At 43.0% G+C, this 22,573-nt stretch overlaps 1 protein-coding gene across 1 annotated transcript in view; it reads right to left on the minus strand.

Moving 5' to 3' along the window:
- Positions 1-537: 537 nt before the first annotated feature.
- Positions 538-22,573, minus strand: part of NUP188 (nucleoporin 188) — a 29,363-nt gene continuing 7,327 nt past the window's right edge. The window contains exons 11-44 of the mRNA XM_040606352.1: positions 22,098-22,298; positions 21,302-21,391; positions 20,657-20,722; positions 20,018-20,137; positions 19,442-19,568; positions 19,167-19,322; positions 18,428-18,554; positions 17,698-17,785; positions 17,528-17,604; positions 17,225-17,339; positions 16,760-16,880; positions 16,459-16,525; positions 15,901-16,029; positions 14,529-14,662; positions 14,016-14,122; positions 13,007-13,213; positions 12,230-12,399; positions 11,846-11,915; positions 11,125-11,192; positions 10,302-10,497; positions 9,721-9,798; positions 9,214-9,299; positions 8,635-8,780; positions 7,293-7,474; positions 6,701-6,901; positions 5,976-6,068; positions 5,602-5,760; positions 4,679-4,816; positions 4,195-4,269; positions 3,286-3,495; positions 2,427-2,558; positions 2,210-2,280; positions 1,625-1,754; positions 538-1,403 (exon numbers count right to left, since the gene is read on the minus strand). Coding sequence (XP_040462286.1) covers positions 1,233-1,403; positions 1,625-1,754; positions 2,210-2,280; positions 2,427-2,558; positions 3,286-3,495; positions 4,195-4,269; positions 4,679-4,816; positions 5,602-5,760; positions 5,976-6,068; positions 6,701-6,901; positions 7,293-7,474; positions 8,635-8,780; positions 9,214-9,299; positions 9,721-9,798; positions 10,302-10,497; positions 11,125-11,192; positions 11,846-11,915; positions 12,230-12,399; positions 13,007-13,213; positions 14,016-14,122; positions 14,529-14,662; positions 15,901-16,029; positions 16,459-16,525; positions 16,760-16,880; positions 17,225-17,339; positions 17,528-17,604; positions 17,698-17,785; positions 18,428-18,554; positions 19,167-19,322; positions 19,442-19,568; positions 20,018-20,137; positions 20,657-20,722; positions 21,302-21,391; positions 22,098-22,298 — 4,308 coding nt within the window. The 3' untranslated portion in view covers positions 538-1,232. The remainder of the gene's footprint in view (positions 1,404-1,624; positions 1,755-2,209; positions 2,281-2,426; positions 2,559-3,285; positions 3,496-4,194; positions 4,270-4,678; positions 4,817-5,601; positions 5,761-5,975; positions 6,069-6,700; positions 6,902-7,292; positions 7,475-8,634; positions 8,781-9,213; positions 9,300-9,720; positions 9,799-10,301; positions 10,498-11,124; positions 11,193-11,845; positions 11,916-12,229; positions 12,400-13,006; positions 13,214-14,015; positions 14,123-14,528; positions 14,663-15,900; positions 16,030-16,458; positions 16,526-16,759; positions 16,881-17,224; positions 17,340-17,527; positions 17,605-17,697; positions 17,786-18,427; positions 18,555-19,166; positions 19,323-19,441; positions 19,569-20,017; positions 20,138-20,656; positions 20,723-21,301; positions 21,392-22,097; positions 22,299-22,573) is intronic.

Here is a 22,573-nt window from a genome sequence, read left to right on the forward strand (position 1 = left end):
TCTTACCTTAGAAAAGTCCGTCTAGATTTCAGGCTTTATTGTAAGCAATCATCACTGACCTTTTCTTGTCTCCATCACACATGAAGCCTGAGAACCTTAAGAGTTTGTTGATCTACTTCAGCGAGCTGCAAGAGCACAAAGCAACATCGCTGCAGACAGTGTCTTCTAGCTTGAACCTGCGCTTACTCCCCTGCTGCTGCAACAGGCAGAGTAGCAGCTTCGAATCTGCAGAGTAATCCACGCGCGTGGTCCACATCATCGTGTGCAGAATCATTTCTGAGGAGTATTTTATAGTGATGCTCATTTGAAACCTCCTACGAGTTCCCCAACATGACAGTAAGAGAAAGGGAGTGGGTGTGGGGAAGCCGAGGGAGTCAGCCTTTGATGACAATCCCTTCAAACACTATCTGGATCGTCACTCACAAGGCACAACTCGCACCACGTTAGCTGGGACCTCAGCCCAGCAGAACTACTGCACAGCAGATGCAGAATCGGTGCTGAAGGCTGCTATGTCCAGTACACACCCATGAACCCAGCTGCTGTCTATAAAGGTTTTAATATCAGTATAAATAGGGCACTGTTACAAAAAACTGCAAGAATGGAACAATGGAATTTTGACTTAAAAACCTGGAGCGAGGCCTTGCTCTTCAGAAACACACACAACACACAGACTGCAGGGTGAAGGGAAGGCGTGAGCACACATACACCATCTTGCCTTGAACCATTCAGTACAAAAATAGCAGTAGAAAGATGGTCTCTGAATTGCTGGCTGATCCCTTGGTCGTGCCTTAACTGGACTCTGACTGTGAGGGAGAGGCAGATTGCACCTTGTGTTAAGAGCAGAATTAATGCCCAGCAGAAAGTTTGTCTCCTCTCTCCATCCAGCCACAGCTTCCCCAGCTGAGGTACAAGCTATAAAAATAAAGGTTTTGACTGTTCAGCACTTGTACCAGCCAGGGTGCTCGAGCAGACGGAGCGAGCAGGCTGTGCATGCGGGCTGAGCGCTGAAGAGCCGCCCTCAGCTCTCCTTACATTCACTCTGCTGCTGGGCTGCAAGAGTTCACCGGGATCTCGTGGCTGATGTTACAGCTCGCTTTACACCCCTGCCCGCACCAGGCCTCCCTCCCCTCCCCAGTCCTCGTTACGCGCTCTGCCAAAGGTGACGCCTTCTGTGGTGGACGTGAATCGTTCTGCTGCGAGTCTTGAAAAGGGAGGCAGGGGCAGGACAGAATCTATCTCTGCACGTGCCGGACAAAGGCCTGCACAAGCTGAAACAAAGGCTCCTGCCCCTCTGGACCCAGCTTGGAGGCAGACTTTCCTTGGGGAGAGGGAAGAACCCCGCTGGCAGGTGAAGAGGGACCACCACGGCGGAAGTAACGGGACAGGCTGGAGAGCAGCGTACTCTGAAATTAGAAGCACGTAACAAGTCAGCTTCTTTCAAACGCACGCCCCTCTCCCTCCCCTGGCACAGGGACGGGCACCAGTATGCGCAGCCCAAGACGCCTACAGCGGCCGACTCACGCTGGGGAATGGGCTCTCCCGAGCAGCCAAAGCCAAACGACCTTCTCCCGCAAGACACACTCACACTGAGCAGCGGGAAAGGGGGGTGGTACAAGCTGCTTACCAGCTCAGAGCTGAGCTCCTGTTTCATCCGCTGCTTATCACGGGGATGCACAGCTGGGTCCCTCAAGTACCGAACAGCCTGGGAGATGAGCAGGTAGAAACAGTTTTCCATTGTAAACATGAGCAGAGACCTGTGCAAAGAAGCACACATCAGCAGGAGCCAAAAAGGTCAGCATACTCCAGTTTCAAGGTCAAATACTCTTAGAAAAACTTCACACGCAGGCTGCATACAAGAGAACACTGTTACTCTTCACATTCTGCTTGGGCAGCGATACCCAAAAGCTGGTCTGCAGAGTACCAAGCCCCGGCAGGCCATCAGGGAAGCCTGATTTAAAAGTACTGGTAAATAAGCATCAAAAACTCTACCTGCATCTTCAGTGGTTGACTTAGGACAGGATGGCTGCACACACCCTCCCCCCCAAAATCCCTGCTTGCTTTGGAGAGCTTCTGATGGGCTATTCAAACTCCTTGGATTCAGGAAGAGCAGCTCTGAAGCTACACAAATGCCTCTAAACCTACGTTCAGATCTGAGGAGCATTCAGTTCCGCTCCTTGGCCACAACTATATCAAAGAGCTAGAAACTTACTTGAGGGTTTTGGTTCCCTCTTGCATATTCAGCCCTGCAGCCTGAGGAAAAGGTTCCTTCTTCTTATCCAGCTTGGAGGGGGAAAAAAAAAAAAAAAGGCATTAGAGACAGGAGATACACAAGAAGAAATACTTCTGCTCTTCAAAGTACCAGTTGAATGAGTGCTCTGGGATCACTGCAGCTGCTGTGCAATCCCAGACAGAGAAATGGCCAGTACCTCTCCCAGCATGTTAAGGGCCACATTGACTGTGGCAAGGAGTGTCCCAAAGGAAGGTGCAACATCTGAATCAAAGGCTGGTGTGGTGAAACTCAAAACGAAGAGCACATTGTATTCAGCAAGGTCCAGCGACTGTGGAGAAATGGAAAGAGGAGTGAGTGACCCCAGAGGCAATGAGTATGCTACTGTCATAGTAACAGGAATACCTAGCCCCTTCTATCACACTTTTTGTATGAAGAAGTAGAAGCACTGAGGTAATTTCCCAAAGCTCAGGTATAGAGATGGAGCAGCAGAGAGCATTCTGTACAGTACTGTACAGCTCCTCTCACATGAATGAGCCTTCTCCAACTCCCAAGCTGTGCAGCTTGCCACCAAGTGGCAAGCTAAAGTAAAGACTGTTCCCAGATTGTTTTCAAACACCCAGGCTTATGTACCTAGAGGAAAAGGAAGTTAACTATCCAAAAGTAAGCAGCAAGACACTGCCAGAATCAAGGATTAAAAACTTTCCTTTTCGGAACCTGGAGAGCAGCCACTAGGTCACACTGACACAGAAAGATAACAAGAGGATGTCTCTTCTGAAGAGTGGCATACTGAGGATACAAACCTAGCGGGGTTATTAGTCTGCTCAGTAAGGTTACACATGCACAGCACAGTGCAGATCACACAAAAGCTCAGCCAAGCCTTTCTTTCAGGATCAGGGGAATTCCCTGTGTCCTGCCATCCTGCTCTGCGCAGTGGGACAGCAGACAGCTGTATGGTGGGGTCGCTGTCACAAGCAGGACAGACTGTGCCTCAAGTGAACCTCACTTGAGAAGCTGGAAACTCCCCCCTTCAGGAAGCATCTCTCCTCTTTCCCTACCTGATCAAGGAGGATCTGGCAGACATCGGGGGTGAAATGGCGCAGGGCAGCAAGAGATTTGCTGAGGATTTTCAAGAGGCTGTACTGCACTGTAAGCAGTGCTTTCTGCTCTGCTGCCTCTGACTCAGGACTGGGATGTTTGGAGGAGGCTTGGGGATTACGCTGCACCCGTGGAGTCACACTTGATGGAAGGGAATCACCATTTTTTGTCTGTGGAAAAAGAAAAAAGAAAATCTTGAATACAGACATGATTACTTTGCACTAAGACCAATACTTTGAGGGGGAAAAAATGCTATGAACAAAAGGAATGAGAAAATACGGCACCCAAAGTCTGTCACCTGCTAGAAGCAGGAGAATCTACACTAGTGTGCATCAGGGGAGGCACTGCATTGCAGGGAGGCAGCTGCAGAGGCTACTTAGATTCCACATTTCAGAAAAAGAATCCCTAATCAACACACCAGCCATGCTGAAATAACAGTTGCAATGCATCATCTCCCCCTCATGAATCTAAGGATTCCCCAAGAACAAGAGTGCTCTCGAAAAAAAATTAAATCAGATCAAGGACACCAGGTCAACAGTGGCTTAATTAATGGTACTACAGCAATGCAGCCTTCTTGCTGCAGCATAGGCAGCTGTGAAGTGGTAACAGCAATACTCAAACACAGGCTGCTGCTTCTGTAGGACTGGCTTTACACAGGCCAGAGTTTTTAGAGTCCAGACTACTCTTTGCACATTTTTTTGCTGTGGAGAAATGCAAATTCTAACTATTGATGACTGTCAATAATCACCACTAGGACAATCAAGTCAATATCCAAGAGCCTGGACATTAAATTATATTTGCCTTTTAACAGGGAGCATGGACATGCAACACTCCTAACTTACAGTTTGGTTTAGAATCCCCATCCTCACCTGCAGGTAGTGCTGGAGCATTTTGCGGCTGTGCAGGAGGGAGGTACAGGCCTGACACAGGTAACACAGATTCACCTGAAATAAATAAGGTGAAGGAGAAATCTCTTAAAAATTCTCAAACCCCATCTGTTCACTATCATTGGTGGAAGCTAGAAAATCCAGTTAAACAGAACCCATTGATCATCAAGGATCAGTGCAGTCTTCTTGATTTCCCAGTATTTTCTTGGAGTCGCGTGGCACCGAGAACTGAGAGTAAGCCACTGAAATCCCCAAGTTACTTCTCCAAGCTATCATTTCTCTGTCCCCAATCACGTTTCCTCACTTGATTCAGACAAGGTACTGACAGAACAAACATTTAAATGACCTCAGCAGTAGTTCCTATTAACAGATCAATAATAAAAAGGTGACGCAGTACCATTTTCTCTTAACACATCCAAATCCCTGTGCTCCAAAGTATTATCCACAGCAATATCCCGATTCCTACCTGCATGTCCCTCATAAGCTGTGGCAGGTGGAAATGCCACTCCTTTGTGAAATTGGAGAGCTGAAGAATGAAGCCAACAGTGTGATCAGCCTCTTCCAGACAGGCCAAGCTCTGTACTGTCCGTACTGCATTCAGGCACTGGAAAGCAGAGAGAAGTAAATCAGGGTAATGGCAGTTAAATCACAAAAATCCCATTCCCTCCTCTAGAAGAAAAAGCTGAATATGCCGAGGATCTGCCCTTAGGGACAGAAAACACATTCAAGAAAGCTGCCACACAGCACATGGGTCAGACATGGAGAACTTTATATTGTTAGTCAGAGGTCAATGCATTTCACAAACTGTGCTGCCATACAAGACTATCTGTCTAGGGAGCATGCTTACAAACAGGTAATTCAGCACCTATGTACTAACAGGACTCTTCAGCACATCTGCACTGACACAATCCAGCCAGTACAGGTATTTCAGTACTGCAAGACAAGAGGGCTTGCTGACCTGAATGGTGACTGAACCCTGACCGCAGCATTTTCATTCTTTGAGCAAGGCTGAGCTGAAGCCACCTCCAAGAACAGCTCTCATACTTTTCTTTCCACAGCAAACAGCCACAAGGCAAGTTCTCATCAAACTCTCTGCTACTGTGTTGAGTAGACATATTAAACGCTTGTGGCAAAGTTATAACCCCAAGAGAGAAAAGGATGAACAGATGATGACTGCCCGGCTCTAACAGGTGTCGTAACAATCGTCCCTGACTGACCACAGCATGGCTTGTACTTCTATCCTCCTTCTCACACTACTGAATTATTTCCACTGTAAATCTTTCTGAGGCAGGAGCCTCTTTTCAATGCTTCTGCACTTCCTGACCTGTTTCCGCTGCTACTGCAACACGGAAGCCAAGTGAAGCATCACAGAGAAAGTATGTGATATACCTGAAGAATCCTCTCTTGATGAACACCGACGAAGTCCAGTGCTTCCGTCAGGAAGTTGTATCTAAGTGTTTTAAGAAGGCGTTCCATCAGCGACATGGAGAGACGATAGACCCCAGGCCAAGAGGGGGCATCCAGAGACTTTCGAGATGAAGCAGATGTCTGAACAAATCAGATACAAAAGTAAATGACTTATTTACTCTGCCACCCAGCGTGGCACAGGCCACAAACCCTCTATTCAGTTCTGGAAGTCTCCAGTCCCCAGGGGTGGCTGCTGTCCTCCCTGGCTGGGATGGCTCTGCTCCAACCACAGCCCGCACGGCAGGGGATGGCAAGGTCCCCTGGCACATTCCCTCACAAAAGGAAGCAGAACCCACCTGAATAGCTCCATTAGTGCTGAGCTGGTACACGCTCAAGAGGGGCAGGCAGACGCTCTGTGTGACACCAGCTCCAGCCACTGCTGCTGCTCCCTACAAGACAGAAAACAAACTACTGTTAAAATCTGCAGGTGTGGCTGCTCTCTGAGACTAAAGAGACTTATTTTGCATTACACTTTCATCTACACACACCTCTATGTTGTTAACAATGCAACATCAAGAAAAGCAACACTGTTCTTCCAGTAAAATTTAACCTGCGTACCTGTGCTATGAATTCCGTTTCAATACCACTTGGCTTGGTACATACGTAATCTTTGAAAAGGACTGGCTTTGGAAAGACCTTGCTTTCACCTAAAACCCCAAACAAGCTGAACTTGTAACAGATAAATAACACTTTGTTGCAACTAATGAGAAAGCAGGTTCCAACACTTAAGGTTTTAACAAGGGGGAGATAATTTGCATTGCAGAGGAATACACTGAGTGAAAGCACCAGCTCTAAATTACAGGTCTGCTCTGGCTGGCTCAGCAATTCCATCCAAGACATCCCATTGTCGAGAACCAGGCAAACTAAGCAGGCGTACATACAGGGCCTACTGCTTGCCAGCCTCTAAAAAAACCCTTTAGCTACAGATGAGTGTTCAGCTGCACTGCAGCCGGAATAATGAGATATACAGTTCCTATTAAAAACATATAGCTATATGCTTTCATTTCTCTGCATGTCTCACCTGTTGAGTCCTTGCTAAGGTCAGCAGTAGATGTAAGGAGGCCTCTGTAAAGTGAAGGTTTTGTTTAACTCTCAGGCTGATCTCCAATGCAGCAAAGATAGTAGGAAGCACAGGGACCTTCCTTGTAATCTGCAGCCAATAGTCTCCATCTTCATCAACTTCACAGAGCTCTTTAGCCAGATGCAGACCCAGAACACACACCTGTAGTGACAAGGAAAGGAGAACGAGGTATAGGCTTAACATGGGTACCAAGAAAATCTTGAAAGCATTTACTAACACAACCGAAAGTTCAGTCATTCTCAGAACCATAAATTCAGGCACTTGGTATCCCCCACATCACACTCTGCACACTTCCTGACTGTATTCACAATTGCGACAATGTTTTTTAGGACAGATCTGAAAGAGAGGCAGCAACAGCCAACTTCTCAGATTGATGCATGCCAAAACAGACACGGAGTAGTTCTGAAATAGAAACTGCTGAAAACTTCCTTTGAAGGCAGGAGGCTGCAAGGGAAAGTTGTTCCAAACATACATGGAACTTCCATCTGGAAACAAGAAACATGGCTACAAAGCAGACAAACAGGCCCTTTACCCCATCTCGCTGGTCTTTGTGTTTAACTCGGGAGACGTCATCTGTTTCCATGCTGTCCTTGTCATCTGTAGCATCTCCCAAGGTCAGGCTGTGTCGAGTTTGATCAAAGAGTGCAATGACCTCATCTTGGAGTGTTTCACACACACAAAACACCAGCTGGGAGTACTGGGGGATCTCATTCACTGTGACACACAGAGAACAGACAACAGTTAACACACAATCCTTGTACTTGGGTTTCCAGTTTGACTGATAACATCACTGGGCCACATTTCTCGGAGTTATTACTTGTTCTGTTTACATTTCAAAACCTACATAACAGAATGTGAGGAACTATGACTAAGTCAGATGGTTAAGTCTAGGAGGACATAATAAGGGATTAGATGGTCATCTGGATAGCAAAAACATGTAGTTTTACCAAGAAGTTGTATAAACTTCTGATATCTCAATGCACAAATCAAGCACTGCTGTGGACAAATTATTCCATAACTGCACACTACAGCATCTCCTACGCATTTCTCCAGACTTCTGGTACTGGCCTGTACAGATTGGGTGCAGTCTATGCTCTGTGAGTCCATATAAATAATACATTCTCATCAACACCATTATAATAAATTACACTACCTTTTACCAGCATGACTGGAAACTCAAATTCAACAGCAAAGACAGACATTAAAAAAAAACCCAACCCTCCACTTTCTAGTTATTTTCCAAAATATATGGGCTTGCAGGGCCCATGCAGTGGAACAAGGAATACACAGAACGGTAACCTGATACGATTCTCACCACCACAGTTGCCTTTGTATGTGTTGTACAGAGAAATACTGCCCAGATTCCACTGAGGGTCTTCAATTGTTACTGCAATGCAAGGTGTCCCACAAGTGACAGGAGTAATGCTTGTTTCTCTGGTTTGTAACAAAATGTACCCTCAGAAGACTTTCTTGTGTTTGGGTCTTTTGTTATCTCTAAATAGAAATTCATGTCAAAATCTAAGCTCTACAGTTGCTCCATGAGATGGCATCACTAGAGTGTTCCTCCCACACCTGCTGAGCTATTTTCGAAACCACACAGGAACCCTATCTTGTCTTTATCAAACTCGGAGGTTATTGTTGGGGAAAGGGAAGGGAAGACACAGACATGCTGCGAATGATAAATCTCATCTCTTTCTAAAACGAGCTAAAACAAGTGAGAAAAAAGTAGGGAAGTCCCACAGATTGGTGACGACATTCAGCATCCTGTACTACTACTAACACCATATGCATTTTTATCTTGGAAACACTAGAGTGACAGGGTGTATTCAGCCATGGCAGCCCTGCTCTTGACACTTGTACACACACCAACTCACCTTTCATCTCCTTCATCTGCAGAACAGTGATAAGAGCTGAGAACACTTTGGCTTTAGTTTTCTCCATCATCTGCTGATCTGCCTGTAGTACTCCCTCCAGAATCTGCGTCAAGGAGTTTATGATTTTATCCACAGAACCCAACTCGCTGACAACAAAAAGGGAGAGCTCTTCAGATTAGACAAAGATCCCTCAATAAATATATTGGCTTGACTGAGCTCTATGGATCATAAGTTATATGAGCCACACAAATAATAGCAGTTCTTCCATGTAAAGTTTAAGTCACCACCTGGATCTCACTAAAGACATTCCACAGTACAGTGAGAATGCAGGACTATCACAAAAGCTTTTTTGATACACTCTTCGCCAGTAAGCAGGAAGCCAAACCATAAATGTATTGCTACAAGAGACTTCAGCCACAACCTACAGACATTTGCCATCCCAAAAGAGAATTGCACGATAAGGCTTCAGTTTCCTCCCCAAATCACTAAGGGAATCTCACTAAAGCAAAACATTTAAACATAATCTCCCAAGTTTTTATATTTAGCAGTGACTAGTAATTATCCAAACAAAATACCTACCTCTTCCACTGTTTGAGCAGGATCAGAAGAAGGGTACATAGCATAGACCCCAGCTGCAGACAGGATACTGACATGGGAACTAGAAGCTAAGAAGAAATACTACAAGAGTTACAGCTGCAAACAGTCACATCTAAGAAGACTTAAGAAATCCTCAAGCACTCAAGAGCCCAAGCACCACCACCAATTTGAATCATAGGATCATTTACGTTGGAAAAGACCTTTAAGATCATCGAGTCCAACCGTAAATGACCAGGTTTGTTCTTTAGCAGCTAGCAGCATCAAAGGGAACCCTCTGCAGGCTCACTCAGTGATGACAGGAATGACACATGCAAAATAAACATCTATAAGAAGCTCATCAGTTCAGGGAGAGAGAGGCTTTGTTTCAGCCCAGTTTCACAAGATCTAAAAAAACCTATGATGGCAAGCAGCTCAAGAAAGAGAACTCCTAGTAGTACAAAGATGATGAGCAACTGGGAAATTAAAGAACTGACAGGAAGCACCACCTACCAAAACCTTGGTGCCATTTAGCACATCCAGAAACAACTGCTGATGAACTGCAGAATCAGTCAGATGCATTATATCCGCCTAAGATCCACAAAGAGAGAAATCAATCACAACAAATTCTTAGCAGTCTAACATGAGTCTACTGTTTTAATTTGTTACTTCAAGAATTCAGCAAATTTTATAGCTGCTGAATGACGCAGTTTTACAGAAATCACTGAAGTATTACATTAACAGCTGACAAGAAGTCAGCAATGACTAATTTCCCTAATGGTGCTTCCCTGTCTCACTTGACTCAGCAAAATCTCTTCAGGATTACAGAATTACTTAGAATTGCTATAAAAATTATTTACTACCTCCCTCCTCTGCTCGGACAGACAATACACTCATTTTGATGAAAGAGCCAAACACCATCACCTACTCCGTCTTGTACCACGCTCATGTCAACTTGTAAGCGTATATACAACAAAATTCAAAGAACAAACACTGAATTCTTCATTACAGCTTAGCAGGCCCTAAGAAGTTGACACTGTATTATTCAAAATGTTAATCTCAGAATATCATGACAGATAAGAGGTAGCTCTTACATGGCCAGTAGAGATTATCAGCAGCATTCGCCAAGCTGAGATGAGCATCTGATATTCTGTCACGGAGGCACAGCTGCTACCCTCTGTCTCTGCCACATGATACGCCAGTAACTTCACATACTCTGACCAATAAGCAAAGCGCTTTTTGGTGGAGAAATTCTTCAGCATGTCTTTCAGGGACTGATCCAGTGAGCCCCTGACCAAATCAAGAGGAGAAGTTATCTTCATTTATTCTTTGGTCAGAAAACATACTTCTTCTGAAATTCAGGTAGGAAAGCCAAGGACACAGCTTGCAAATGAAGGTTATTCCACATATTAGACCTGTGCAGGGAATCCCACTTTTCGCATCAAATGTGAAGGAGAAATATAATCCCTGAAGAAAATCTACAGACTTGGGGGTTTTTTCAGCACATATTTTAGTTAATCCTGACTTTTCAACATATTAAAGGGCAGTTGTGTTCAGGAAAACAAAATGAGTGGGAGAAAACTGCTAAATGTTATTCAGCAATCACTATAGTAGGAGTACTTAGCTTAGTTTACAATTAGTTTTAATAAATGCTGTATATTCTTATTCCAGGATACAAGGAAAACACTAACATTCTCACCTACAGGCTGCAGAAAGACTGTAACATTCTCTTTCTGCAATTGGTGACTGCAAGAATCTCAAACGCATATTTGTAATTTGTTTATAAATCACTGCTCCGCTCACATCTTCACAGGACTACATGTACTTTGTCCCACAAAGCCTGCTGGGCTATCAAGAATTAACACAAAGCATCAAGAAAAAAGTACAGGGAAGAAGGAGAGACTACCAGAGACTCACTTGACAACATAGTAGATCTCCAAACAGATGATTTTCATGATTAAGGCACAGGTATCCAAGACACTGAGCTAGAAAGAAAAAAAACAAAAAAAGAAAAATTTGAGCACCTAGCTCTGCAGGGTAAGTGGAATTCTGATTTATTGCTACCTGACCACTTGTGACTGATATTCCAGTTTTGCAGGAGACTTGTTTCTCCCACAATAGCAATAGTTATGTCATTTGACCACGGACTGGTGATAGAATGCTGTGTTCAAAGCAGCACTCTGAGTGAGAGCACAGGACTTTCATAATGAAAGGGAAAACTCCCACAGAAAGGAAGAATGAATAACAAGAACCTAATTGACTCCTCTGTGATACTAGCCAGTCTAAGCTATGCCTAAAAAACAAAGGAGTTTCTTTTGCCAAACAGCACACGACGTATAGTATGGATACACTACAGAGAGCATACCTTCCAAAGAGTAAGTGTTACCACAAATGCTAGGTAACATCTATTTTTGTTTCATATGTGAATAAAGAGCAGAGAATTTCAAAAGACAGTTCATGGCTGTACAGCCTCTGCAAAGCCAGAAAGCATTCACTTCATCTCCTGCGCCTGTGTTTAAACCACTTGACCATACTTCCTTTTAGAAAACTGCAAGCAGAGGGAAGAGACACATACATCACTTAGAAACCTTTTCTGAAAAGTACGTAACTACGTTCATTTTGTTTAGATGTAACTTACCTCTGATGATTCTGAAGGCGGAGGAAGGGTCCCAAAGAGGGGATTGGTTAAATTTTCCCAAAACTTTGGCCTAAAAGATAAATACAGAAGTAATATCAGTTATCTACCCCACCCCACGTGCCCAGCAGCACTTTGACTGTTCTAAACTCCATAGAAAATAGGCTTTAGTAAATACAAGCTTATATAGATACATTTGCTTCTGAACACGCACATAGGGGTTTCTCATCCTCTCTCCCGAAAGACTAAGTTCAAAGCCCACACACTACCCACCCCTACCAGGGCACACAAAGACTAAGATGCAATCGTCCCTGAAAAGCCTGATGAACCAAAGAAAAAGTGTTTTGGAAAAAAGGAAAGAAAACACATTTTAGAAAAACTACTCACTTTGTCCTCAGAACTAGCATGGCGCTATCTCGACGGTCCTGCCACAAGGCATGCAGGAAGGCAATGGCAGCCCGGTGCAAGAGGGGAGGGCACCAATACCTCTCCTGTTGTTTGGAGTCTATCAGCTCTAAGACTACTTGGAGGCAACTCCACTCCCCTAAGCTGAATTCCTGAAGCAAAAGGAAACTAGAGAGGTTATATTGCCACAGAACCATCTATTAAAGCAGAATGTGCTTGATTCCACTTGAACAACACACAGAGAAATAAATCTTGAGTATGTGATGCCACCATATATTTTGTATATGACTACAAGGAATGTAGTTGTAACACAGGAGAGGAAAAAATACATATTTTTCAGGGAATAAAAAACGAGCTAAGACTTAGTAAGACCAAGTGCCTTCAAAGGGTCCCAACCCAAGAAGACCTTGAACTGCAAAGCACCAGAGTGGGTATTCTGGAAAACTGGTATCGTCTGTTGTACCGCAGTCTTCAGCTTTCTTACTGACTGGCCACTGTCAAGAGTCAAGAGAGTGGACCACAGAGATCTTTGGTCTGACCCAGCAGATGTTCTTATGTTAACACAGTATGTGCCTTGAAATACTGGGGAAGGTTTCTCTTTAGTTATAGGGAAAAGTAAAACTGGGATAGCAGCACATCCATTAACTGTAAGCACAAGCCGCATTTATCTTTACATTTAGGAACTACCAGATTTTAGAGACTAGCACTGCAAGACTGCTATGAATGCTACAAGACCAGTGAGTCCTTGGGCTATTCTACCTTTGACCCATCACTGCCATCCTTCACTTCCAAGTTCAGGAACAGCTCAATGAGCCCAGGTTGTGTCTCCACTGCAACTGTGAGGAACTCCAGTATCATGACCTTAATACGCATGTCCTCAATCTTGCTCTGTAGGTGGGTGAGGAAGGCATCACGGATGGCAGCAGCATCACTACCAAGGCAGGCATAAACAGACATGGGAGCAACCTGCAGAAGGAAAGAAACATCAGAAGCAAAACCAACCAAATTCTACAGAATGCTTCTTATCTATACAAACGGTGATTTGTGTTTCACATTGAAGCTCCAAAATATTTGTACTGAATCTATGAACATATGTGAGGAAAGTCAGAAGCAAGTTGTTGTCAGTAAGTGAGAAGAAAACTGCACAGCAATCCAAATTTTCCTCTTTAGCAATTCTGCTCTAACCCTCGCCTACTTCTCCGGAGTTATGACAAAACTGGAAAAGACAAAGACAAAACCAGTTTTGGAATAATATTTCCTGAAATAAATAAACCAGAGATGGATTTATATGCTTTAATAAAATTGCAAACACATTCTCAAACGTTTAGTAGCCATAAGAAGTAACTCTAAAAGGCAAAGTTGAAAGCTCCCAATAAAAAATTAAGTAGGATCCTCTTCCCAGTAAGATGTTAAAGTTCCAGTTAAGAAGGTGTAGGAATTGTATTTAAGAGTGTGACTTGAGAAAGCTCTCAAAAAGAAAAGTGGAAAGAGATCAACTGGAGGTGCAAATACTTTGCAGAAAAAAAACCACTTGTGAAGCCTCTCACTGAGATGTTAAGTGACTTCTGAAACAGCAGAAAACTAAAGGGCCCTTTATGTGATTTTTAATGTGCTCTGCCTTACAGCTTTCAGTCCACACTGCCTTCAACTGACTTGCATTAAGCTACCTGATACAAAAAAGCCTGAATAAATTATCCTGATAGAATTTCAGTGGTGGAATCAGTCACAAGGGGAGAAGCAAAGAACACCCGTGTGAGCCTCATCTTACCGTAGCCAGCCGTTTGAGCAACTGGATGGCAAGGCGTGGAAGTGCAGGGTCATGCCTGTGGTAGATGTATTTGGCCAAGACTGCAATCAGATTGTTTCCATGAGCACCTGGAGAGAACACAATTAAAATCAAAGAGAAGAAACTGCAATAAGATGTATTTACCAATATTTACCAAATAATGATTTCCATAGCAGAAGGTGAGAACTTGGTCAGTCTTCCAAAACAACAAGGCATGGGCCCAGCCACAGGTACTAATGGCAACTGACTTACTATATTCTGTAATTACACCCATCTCATTACAAAGCAGCAAACAAGCCACATTTGCTTAATACTTCAGAAGCTGTCCTAAAGGAGAAAAATGCCTTAAAGGAGAGAGAATAGGCCTCCTCCCATCACTAGAAACCACTTTTTGGAACCTTGAAATCTTAACTACTGTTTGTGATGAGACACGCACTATTTGCAATTAACACAAAAGCACAGCTGCCCAGGCTGCCCCCATGGAGAAATACATACCATGCTGAGTAAGTGCCTGTTCTAATGGAGATACCACGCTCGAGGGGGGTTTCAACCGGATGACGTTATTGGTGACCGAGAATGCCAGCTTAACTGTTTGGATCAGCAGTTGACCTTGGCCTTGTGACTCATCACTGTGTTTCCAAAAAGAAACCGAAGTAAGTAACTGAAATAACCGTGTTGACAACTGACATTTATTATTTGCACAACAGTCAAAAAGGAAATTCTGTACTCTTGTCAATCAGGGGTTATAAGACATTTTTACTCAGACTGCCACGTCACCACACACAAGCTGCTGAAATACTGACTTTCACATATTCACAAAAAATATTGCCTACCCAGCCCTGAGTTTTCAGCATTGAACAAAAAAGAAAAAGAGTCTGACAGCCTACTGTCATTTTTTTTCCCTCTTTGGGATACAGAGATACAAAACTTATTAAGACAGAGGGAGAAACATTTACAGAACCAATCTCACAGAAATTATAGTGAACCAAAACTGGATTAAGAGGTAACACTGGCTCCGATTCTGGGTTTTTCCTAAGACCTTCCTTATCAAATAAACATTTTGGAGAGACATTAAAGCCAAAACCGCTTCTCAAATAGGTCTCGCTTTCTCCCTGATAAGTCTGGATTCCCTCCCAGACTTGTTTGGAAAGAAAAAAGATCAGCAGACTTTATCATAAACAACCTGCTAACAAGTTTGACTGGCTATGTGTCAAGTAAAGTTGGCCAGGAACAGAGAACAGAGGAAAAAGTGGAGAGATGCAATCATAGCTAAGCAAAAGATTCAAGCCTTCAGACGGTCACATAAGGAAGTTAAGGCACTCAACACTGAAGGTATCTTCAATACTTCTAGAGTTCTTCAAGCCGCCTTCAGAACCACCCTGTACAGACTGATCTTCGTTAGCACTTCCAAAATCCCAGTTCAAGCCTTATTACAATTTATTCATGAGCATAGCTCATGAACCAGTTGAACTCTGGTGTTACCCGAAGACACAGAACTAACATTGGCTCTAATCTTCTTGCTTCAAATTCATTCATTCAATCCTACAAAATTGAGTTCCAAGTAAATTCTTTATAAAACAATGTAAGTGCTAGCAGACATAAACAATTCAGCACATTTACACCCACCAGCATGCTCCAAATGTCATTTATAAATAGAAAACTAAAACAACTGCCTGAAACGGAGGGTGTACAGCAGAAACCACATACAGACCTGGAACAAACAAGGCTTGTTCCTCCAGACCATACAAGGCAGGCTGCCATGGCTAGCCGCTACACTGATCCCCCATTACATGTAATCAAGTCAAAGCTACATTTCCAACATCATTGCTGCCTTCCCCACACTACGGAAATGAAAGACACCACTCACCTACTGGACTGGGAGGCCATTACCATATCAATAGTGTCCACACCAATTCCCATGATGTTAATGACAGCTTGCCCTGCTTCAGTGTTGGCCAGGCTGAAGATGCACAAGGACTGAAGGCTGGGGGCATTGCTGTGAGTCACAAACAACACAGGACATCATCACTAGGAGCACTTGCAGTATTTTGCCACGTAGCATTTAGAAAACTACCACAAAGTAACCTCTTAATTTCTGCAGTCCCACTGACCCCTAACCTTACTCTCCCCTTCTACTTTCTTTAGAGTGGATACAGCAAATAGAAAAGTGAATGGCTGTCTGTCCCAGGAAATCTATTTACTGTTTTCTCTTTTTTCACCATTCTAGAAACCAACGTGGTTTGCTCTGTTCCTCATCTTCTTCTACCCTTCCTGCACTCAGTAACACAGAAAAGAGCTGAAACCACCACTATACAACTATGCCAGTTCACGCCTAGTCATTTGCATTTATAAACTGAAACAAAACAATAGACTCCTGTACTCTAAGTCAGGCTAACACAGATACAAAATCCATCACCTGTCTTACCTACTGCGAGGATCCATTTCAGGGCATAAGTTCAGTATAGCATGGATCAACTGCAGAATTAGGCATCCTAAAACAGAGATTAAACGGACTGCTCAGTTTTCAGGAAGATCTGTTGCCTAGCTCCTACTACTTTCAAACAAATCACAGCATCTAGCAATACTGGTAGACATACAAAGCAAATTCCAAATAGCTGCTAGAAAAGGTATGATAAAAAAAAAGGAAGAAAAATTTACAGATTCTGTCTGGGAAGACAGGCGATCCTTTTCATCCCCTCCTCTTCTCCCCCCTTCAACATCCTTACCAATTTTCTCTCTCACTCCATGAGAGTTATAGCGCCATTTGTGGTAATTTGGCAACAACTCCTTCAGGACAAACACAATGCAGGGCACAAGTCCTTGGCTCTGGGTGCTACCAAGTTGTCCCTAGAAGAAACAGAAATTTTGCTGTCCCCCTTCTGGTTTAAAAGGAACAAGAAACCTTTTGCAAGGAACATGTGCCGTATGTCTTTAAAGCGTGAGAAAATCATCAAGCATGGGGACATAGATTTACAAGCAACTTCTTTTGTAGATGAGATGAAACAAAACAGTTTTTTGAAAGAATCGGACAACAGAGAAAGCACAAACAGTAGTGTGGAAGGGAGCATCAACCAATGATTACTCAGAGACCTGCTGCACAGGAGGTTGATCTCAGACACAGCTGTATTTCACCTTCCTACCATAACACCTAACAGCTGATTTCACATGCAGACAATTGCAGACGCACTCACCCGGACAAGAGTAGTTATCAGGTTCAGGAAGGAGATGGTAACACTGTACTCGCCTTGAGGCTGTTCTATGCTCAGCAATAGATTTCCATAGCCTCCAGCATTCATTCCCTCTGCACTGTGAAATGAGCAAGAGGGTTTATTACACTACTAGGTGACTAGCAGGATTCTGACATGAGTGAGAGATGTCAGACAATAGATTTCACACTGACAAAATGTTCTGATGACATGTTATGAATAGGTTAGGCCAAAAAAAAAAAAAAAAAAGGGGGTGGGGGGGTGGCGTGTGGAATAGATCATGAATACCTAATCACATGATTCATACTGGACACTGGATTGGCAACAAACGGTAAGAACCCTGTATGGTGAAGGTCAGTCCAAACCTGCAAGAGAAAAAGTACAGATATTCTCTCTCATTCATCTATACAAGCCCACTAGTTCTCAAATCCAGCAAACCCAGAAGGTCATTTCCTCACCTTGGCTGGCATCCGAGCAGCCAGTACTGTCAAACAATTGACACAAGAAGCAATAACATCCACAGGGGGAGAGATTACAGTTGTTAGCCTACAAAAGAGAAACAGTATGCATAAAATGCACTGCCACCTGGAGTCTAGCCTATATACTGCATTTTTTTAAATGAAAAAAGCTTCTCTCCCACTGAAGTACGCAAGTATAAAATCTAAGCAGGTACATACAGACACCAGAGTCTGCACTTTCAGTCTAGACTTGCCACCTCCCCCTCACACCTGAGTCAGACCAATTTACTGCAAGAGGCAAGGCTGGCAAGACAGCACTGTCACACTGAACAGTAATTTTGCAGAAGAATGTCAGTTCCCAGGCAGTTCACACTGACAGGAGAGTAAATAAGTACAACTGTTATAACACCTGGAAGTTACTGCTCTAATGCTATGTTTTATTCCCCTTTCATGTAAATACAGCTACCGATAAAAAATGCCTTTAGATGAATAAAACTGCACAACATTCAGGAAAGAAGTGGAAGAGGGTCCGTTCTGCTGCATCAAAGCATTAAACAGTGTGTAGCCGGAACAGTCTTGAGAACTGAACAGGCAACCTTGGGGAGCTCAAGCACAGAGACACACTTCTTGCAAAGCTCTTGGCAAAATTAGTAATTAGCCATTCTTCGAGCTCACTGTATCTTCTCAGCTACCTCTGCTGTTAGTGACTTCATGCCATTCGGTGACTTACCTCTGCAGGAGCATGTAGATTCGTGACGTGATTGGCAGAAGACAATCTGCTATTGATACATCAGTGCTGATGACTTTATGAACCAGATCAATTATTGGCTTGACCCTCTGGCAATGCTGAATCACATCTGGGTAAAGAAAACTAATACTAGAATGCAAAATCATACTTAAGTAGCAATCAGATCTGAAACAATGCACATTAACTGCAGGAGGGGGCCTGGGAAGCAGGACCATAAGTAACAATCAGTTAGCTGAAAGGAATGTGCTCAAGCTTGTGGGTCACAAGCCCTGGTGATAAGAGACATGAAAAACTGCTGAAGGATATAGAAACAGGGACTAAGCGTCAAGTTGAGACTATACAGGGAACAAGGCGGTTGGTTAGTCAGATTGCTCAAGGACATGGTACAAGAACTGCAGACATTGTTATCTTTAACTGTTGCTGAATTGCTAAATAGCTAGCGTGAGATCTTCGCATGAGTTGCCACATAGTTATAGAATACACAAGTTTTTGGACCAATCAGAATAAGATGTAACAATTGCTTGTGTGTATATAATCATGCTACTAGGCTAATTAAAGTGACATTCGCTTGCATCAAGCTGCGTCCCGTCTCTCAATCGTGGCAATTAACCTTACCACACATCCCCACAGTCATTCCCCATGCCAAAAAACATTCATATTAACCTCAAATTGATACCAATTAACAATTATTTGTTCTCTTTCATACTCCCAGATATCTCACCTGCTGTCGATACGACATGGAGCAGCATCTCAATCTCACAGGTAAACAGTGTCCAGCTGCTGTAGGAATATTCCCATCGTACCAAATAAGCCCGATCATCCAACATTACTTGGCCCACTGTTCCCTGAGGTATCCGCAGATTTGTTTGACCTAGTCCTGAAGATTGAAGCAGGTGAAATAAAGTCACAAATTTACCCACAAGTTAAAATCCAGATAAAGAACTGAATTCCCCAAACCATTTCACAATGAGAAAAGGTTAAGTGCAGTTTCCTTACCAAGAGGATAAAGGAGTTTTGGAGCCTGTCTTCGCCAAAGTGTGCCATCTTCATGAGAGATCACATCAGGAGGTTTATGTTTGTACAGTTCAATATAGAAGGACATTTTATCCAGGAAACTGTACACCTGCATACAGACAGAGCTTAAACAATACAGCTGAAGAGCCAGACCTCCTTAAAAATGAATCAACCAGGTCATTTCCAGGAATAGGCAAGTTTTCTTGATGCGTACAACATCCTCCTAATACACCAACCCTACGAAAACATCATTAGACAGCCCACATGTCCAGACAAGCCTCATCTAATGAATCAGGAATGCCTTATGGGTAAAGCACAACCCGAGAAATTAGCCATCTTAATCTTCAGCCGCTAGAGTAAAAAAGTGTTCTAAAAGCCAGAAGTCCTGCAACAGCACAGGACTAAAAAGGAGCCCAGTCCCCTGCTCTTTGACAAAAGCTTGATGTCTGTTACCTAAGTCTGTAATTGAGATAAGCACAAATAACAGAAATAATCACACAGCATGTTATCCCTGACTTAAAATAAATCATCTCCAAAACAGCAAGAGAGATCCTGTACCTTTTTTGCAGTAGATTTATCAGACACAAGGGCTTGGAGCAGCTGAAGGAGCGGAGTAAGAAGATGGGGGAACATACCACACACACTGTCCAGGATAATACCTAGACCTGCAGTAGGTTCCTGGTGGTGGAAACAGAAAACAAATGTCCTATTACTAAAAAGAAATGCTAAAATGGTCTCAGCATAACACAAGGATACAGTTCTTTTTTAAGGTGTACATTTAACATTAATCATGCACAAAAGTATCACTCCAGTCCTTGCACAGACTAAAGCATGAGGCAGTGTGCAAGTATAAGGCAGGAAGACTGTAACGCACTACGTATCATCCTAATTCTGTGACAACAAAAAAATAAGCACGATGCTTTTGCCAGCAGTTAGTTCAATCCTTGCAACCCCAGCCCTGGTTTAAACTATCACCTATATTAAAACTTGTTCCAGTATCCTTCAAGAGTAAAGCCAAGGCTGTACCTAAAAGGCAGGAAAGGGCAAAAGTAAATCAAAGATTGATACAAACAAACACTAGCTCCTCAGGCCCTCCTAAAACTAACTAAATACAATCAGTCTGTTCATTTCCTAACAGGGGATCTTTTATCAGGTTTTAGTTATAAGCAAGGTCAAAGAAGTTGCAAACACACTCACTGTCTTCCAGAAGAGCTGAGGAATGCTGGAAGCTGCCAGAACTTCACATGCAGCATCAATTATATCCTTCAAAGGAAGAGAGGACAGAGAAAAATAAAGGTTAATTCACACAGGGAGATTTAATCTCAACCAAGTTCAGCCACATCTTTGGAGGAATTTAAGTTTCCATGTTTACCAGCCAAGATTTAACTACTTCCTCTAGTCAAAACAGAAAGACCCAGCACACCCAAACCCAGAACACACAGGTAGGCTAAAGACATGCTCCTTATCATGAGTGGATTGGCCAGAACAAGTATGTTCACTTATAACTGCAAAGGGCTACCTGATGTCTTCTCAGACTTGGAAATGGAGTATATATTATTTCCATTGTTTTGGAAATAACACATCAACAGTTAATTTCAAACCCATAGGACTTCAAGTGCAAGACATGCTCTTTCACTGTTAATCAGCCAATTTGCAGAGGTCTTTATTAAGTTTGCATTGTGTAAATGTAGCAGGAGAAAAAGCAAATCACTCTTCAGTATATAAGTCACATGAAGTTTTCAGTCTCAAATGCAGGACTACAATTCAACAAAAGTAATTATCATCATTTATGACAGGTTATTTTAAATTAGGTAACAGACACAATGAGCCCTGAATGCTTACCTGCTGATTGCCCAATGTATGTAATTCCAGTGATGTCAGGACAAAGGAAAGAAGTCCATAAATACACATACAAGCTGTGCTGGCAGTACACTGGAAAGAAATACACAAGACCATTACAGGAAAGACTGAATTACAGAACTTACTGTAACCGTAATCAGTCTGCTCTACAAACTGAGTAACTGCCTTTTTCATACATCTTTGCTGCAGTCAGCAGAGGGGCAGCAAACCAGGAAGCATTCATTAGTTAAGGTCCACATTAATGCAAAATATTTCACCAAAATGAGAAATCTTGCCACTACCATTATCATTAGAAATGTCTTCCAAACATAAAAAGAAATTAAGCATTTCATGTTCAAAGAAAGCAAAAGGATTTGCCTTCCCTGGTTTCTGCCTACGAAGTAGTTTACATATACAGTATTGTCTAATGAAACCATATATAGAGAACAGTGCAGAGTTAAATAATCTAATACCCAAGACCCACAATGCCAACTACACTTTTGGAGGAAAATCAACAAACTGTGATTAAAAGCAGTCCATTCTGCTCCAAAGAGATGTAGTTCTTCAAAACTTACAAAAGCTTTTTTTTATTATTCTTTGGGTATAAAAATATGTTTCAACTTCATTTCTGATCTTCACTGAAAGAAGGTAAGATGATGTGTTTTACTGCATCTTCTGCTTAAAATCAGATTTAGTTTGAAAGAACACTGGTTCAAAATCATCCACTTCCCGTCACACCTTTACGTCAGTACAATTAAAAACCTTCAAGAGCTTACATATGTAATTATAAGAAACTTACATTCTTCCCCCCACTGCTCAGTGATCGCAGCAGCTTTGTCAGATACTGAAAAACATTCAGCTGGATAGCAGTGCTGCCCATTCTCCTGATAACGTTTGTTGACTCCTCTGGGTTTACAGTGTGACGGAGCAGAGCCCACGCCAAAAGCACCGGAGCATGATGTGAGACATCCCCTAACTGCAGCAGCTGACTGTCCATCTCCTGCGCAGAGACGGGACAAAAGCAAAACAACTGAGATCTTCTGAAAGAAGTTTATACTCAGCAAGCATACAGCTGACTGCATCTTCTGCCTAACAGTCACCTTTCCATGCAGGTAACTATTTCAAACATGGAACTGACCAAATTATATGTTTGCAGCCTCGGTCTCATTTTCTGCACTGTCTACTGACTTACAGTTGGTCCAACCTCAGATGTTCTCTGCCCTAAAAGCACTGACACTAAATCTTTTGTTTCATTCCCTTCTGGAAGCTTCGCAA

The sequence above is a fragment of the Falco naumanni genome, chromosome 9, assembly GCF_017639655.2.
Source record: "Falco naumanni isolate bFalNau1 chromosome 9, bFalNau1.pat, whole genome shotgun sequence".
Classification (NCBI taxonomy): domain Eukaryota; kingdom Metazoa; phylum Chordata; class Aves; order Falconiformes; family Falconidae; genus Falco; species Falco naumanni.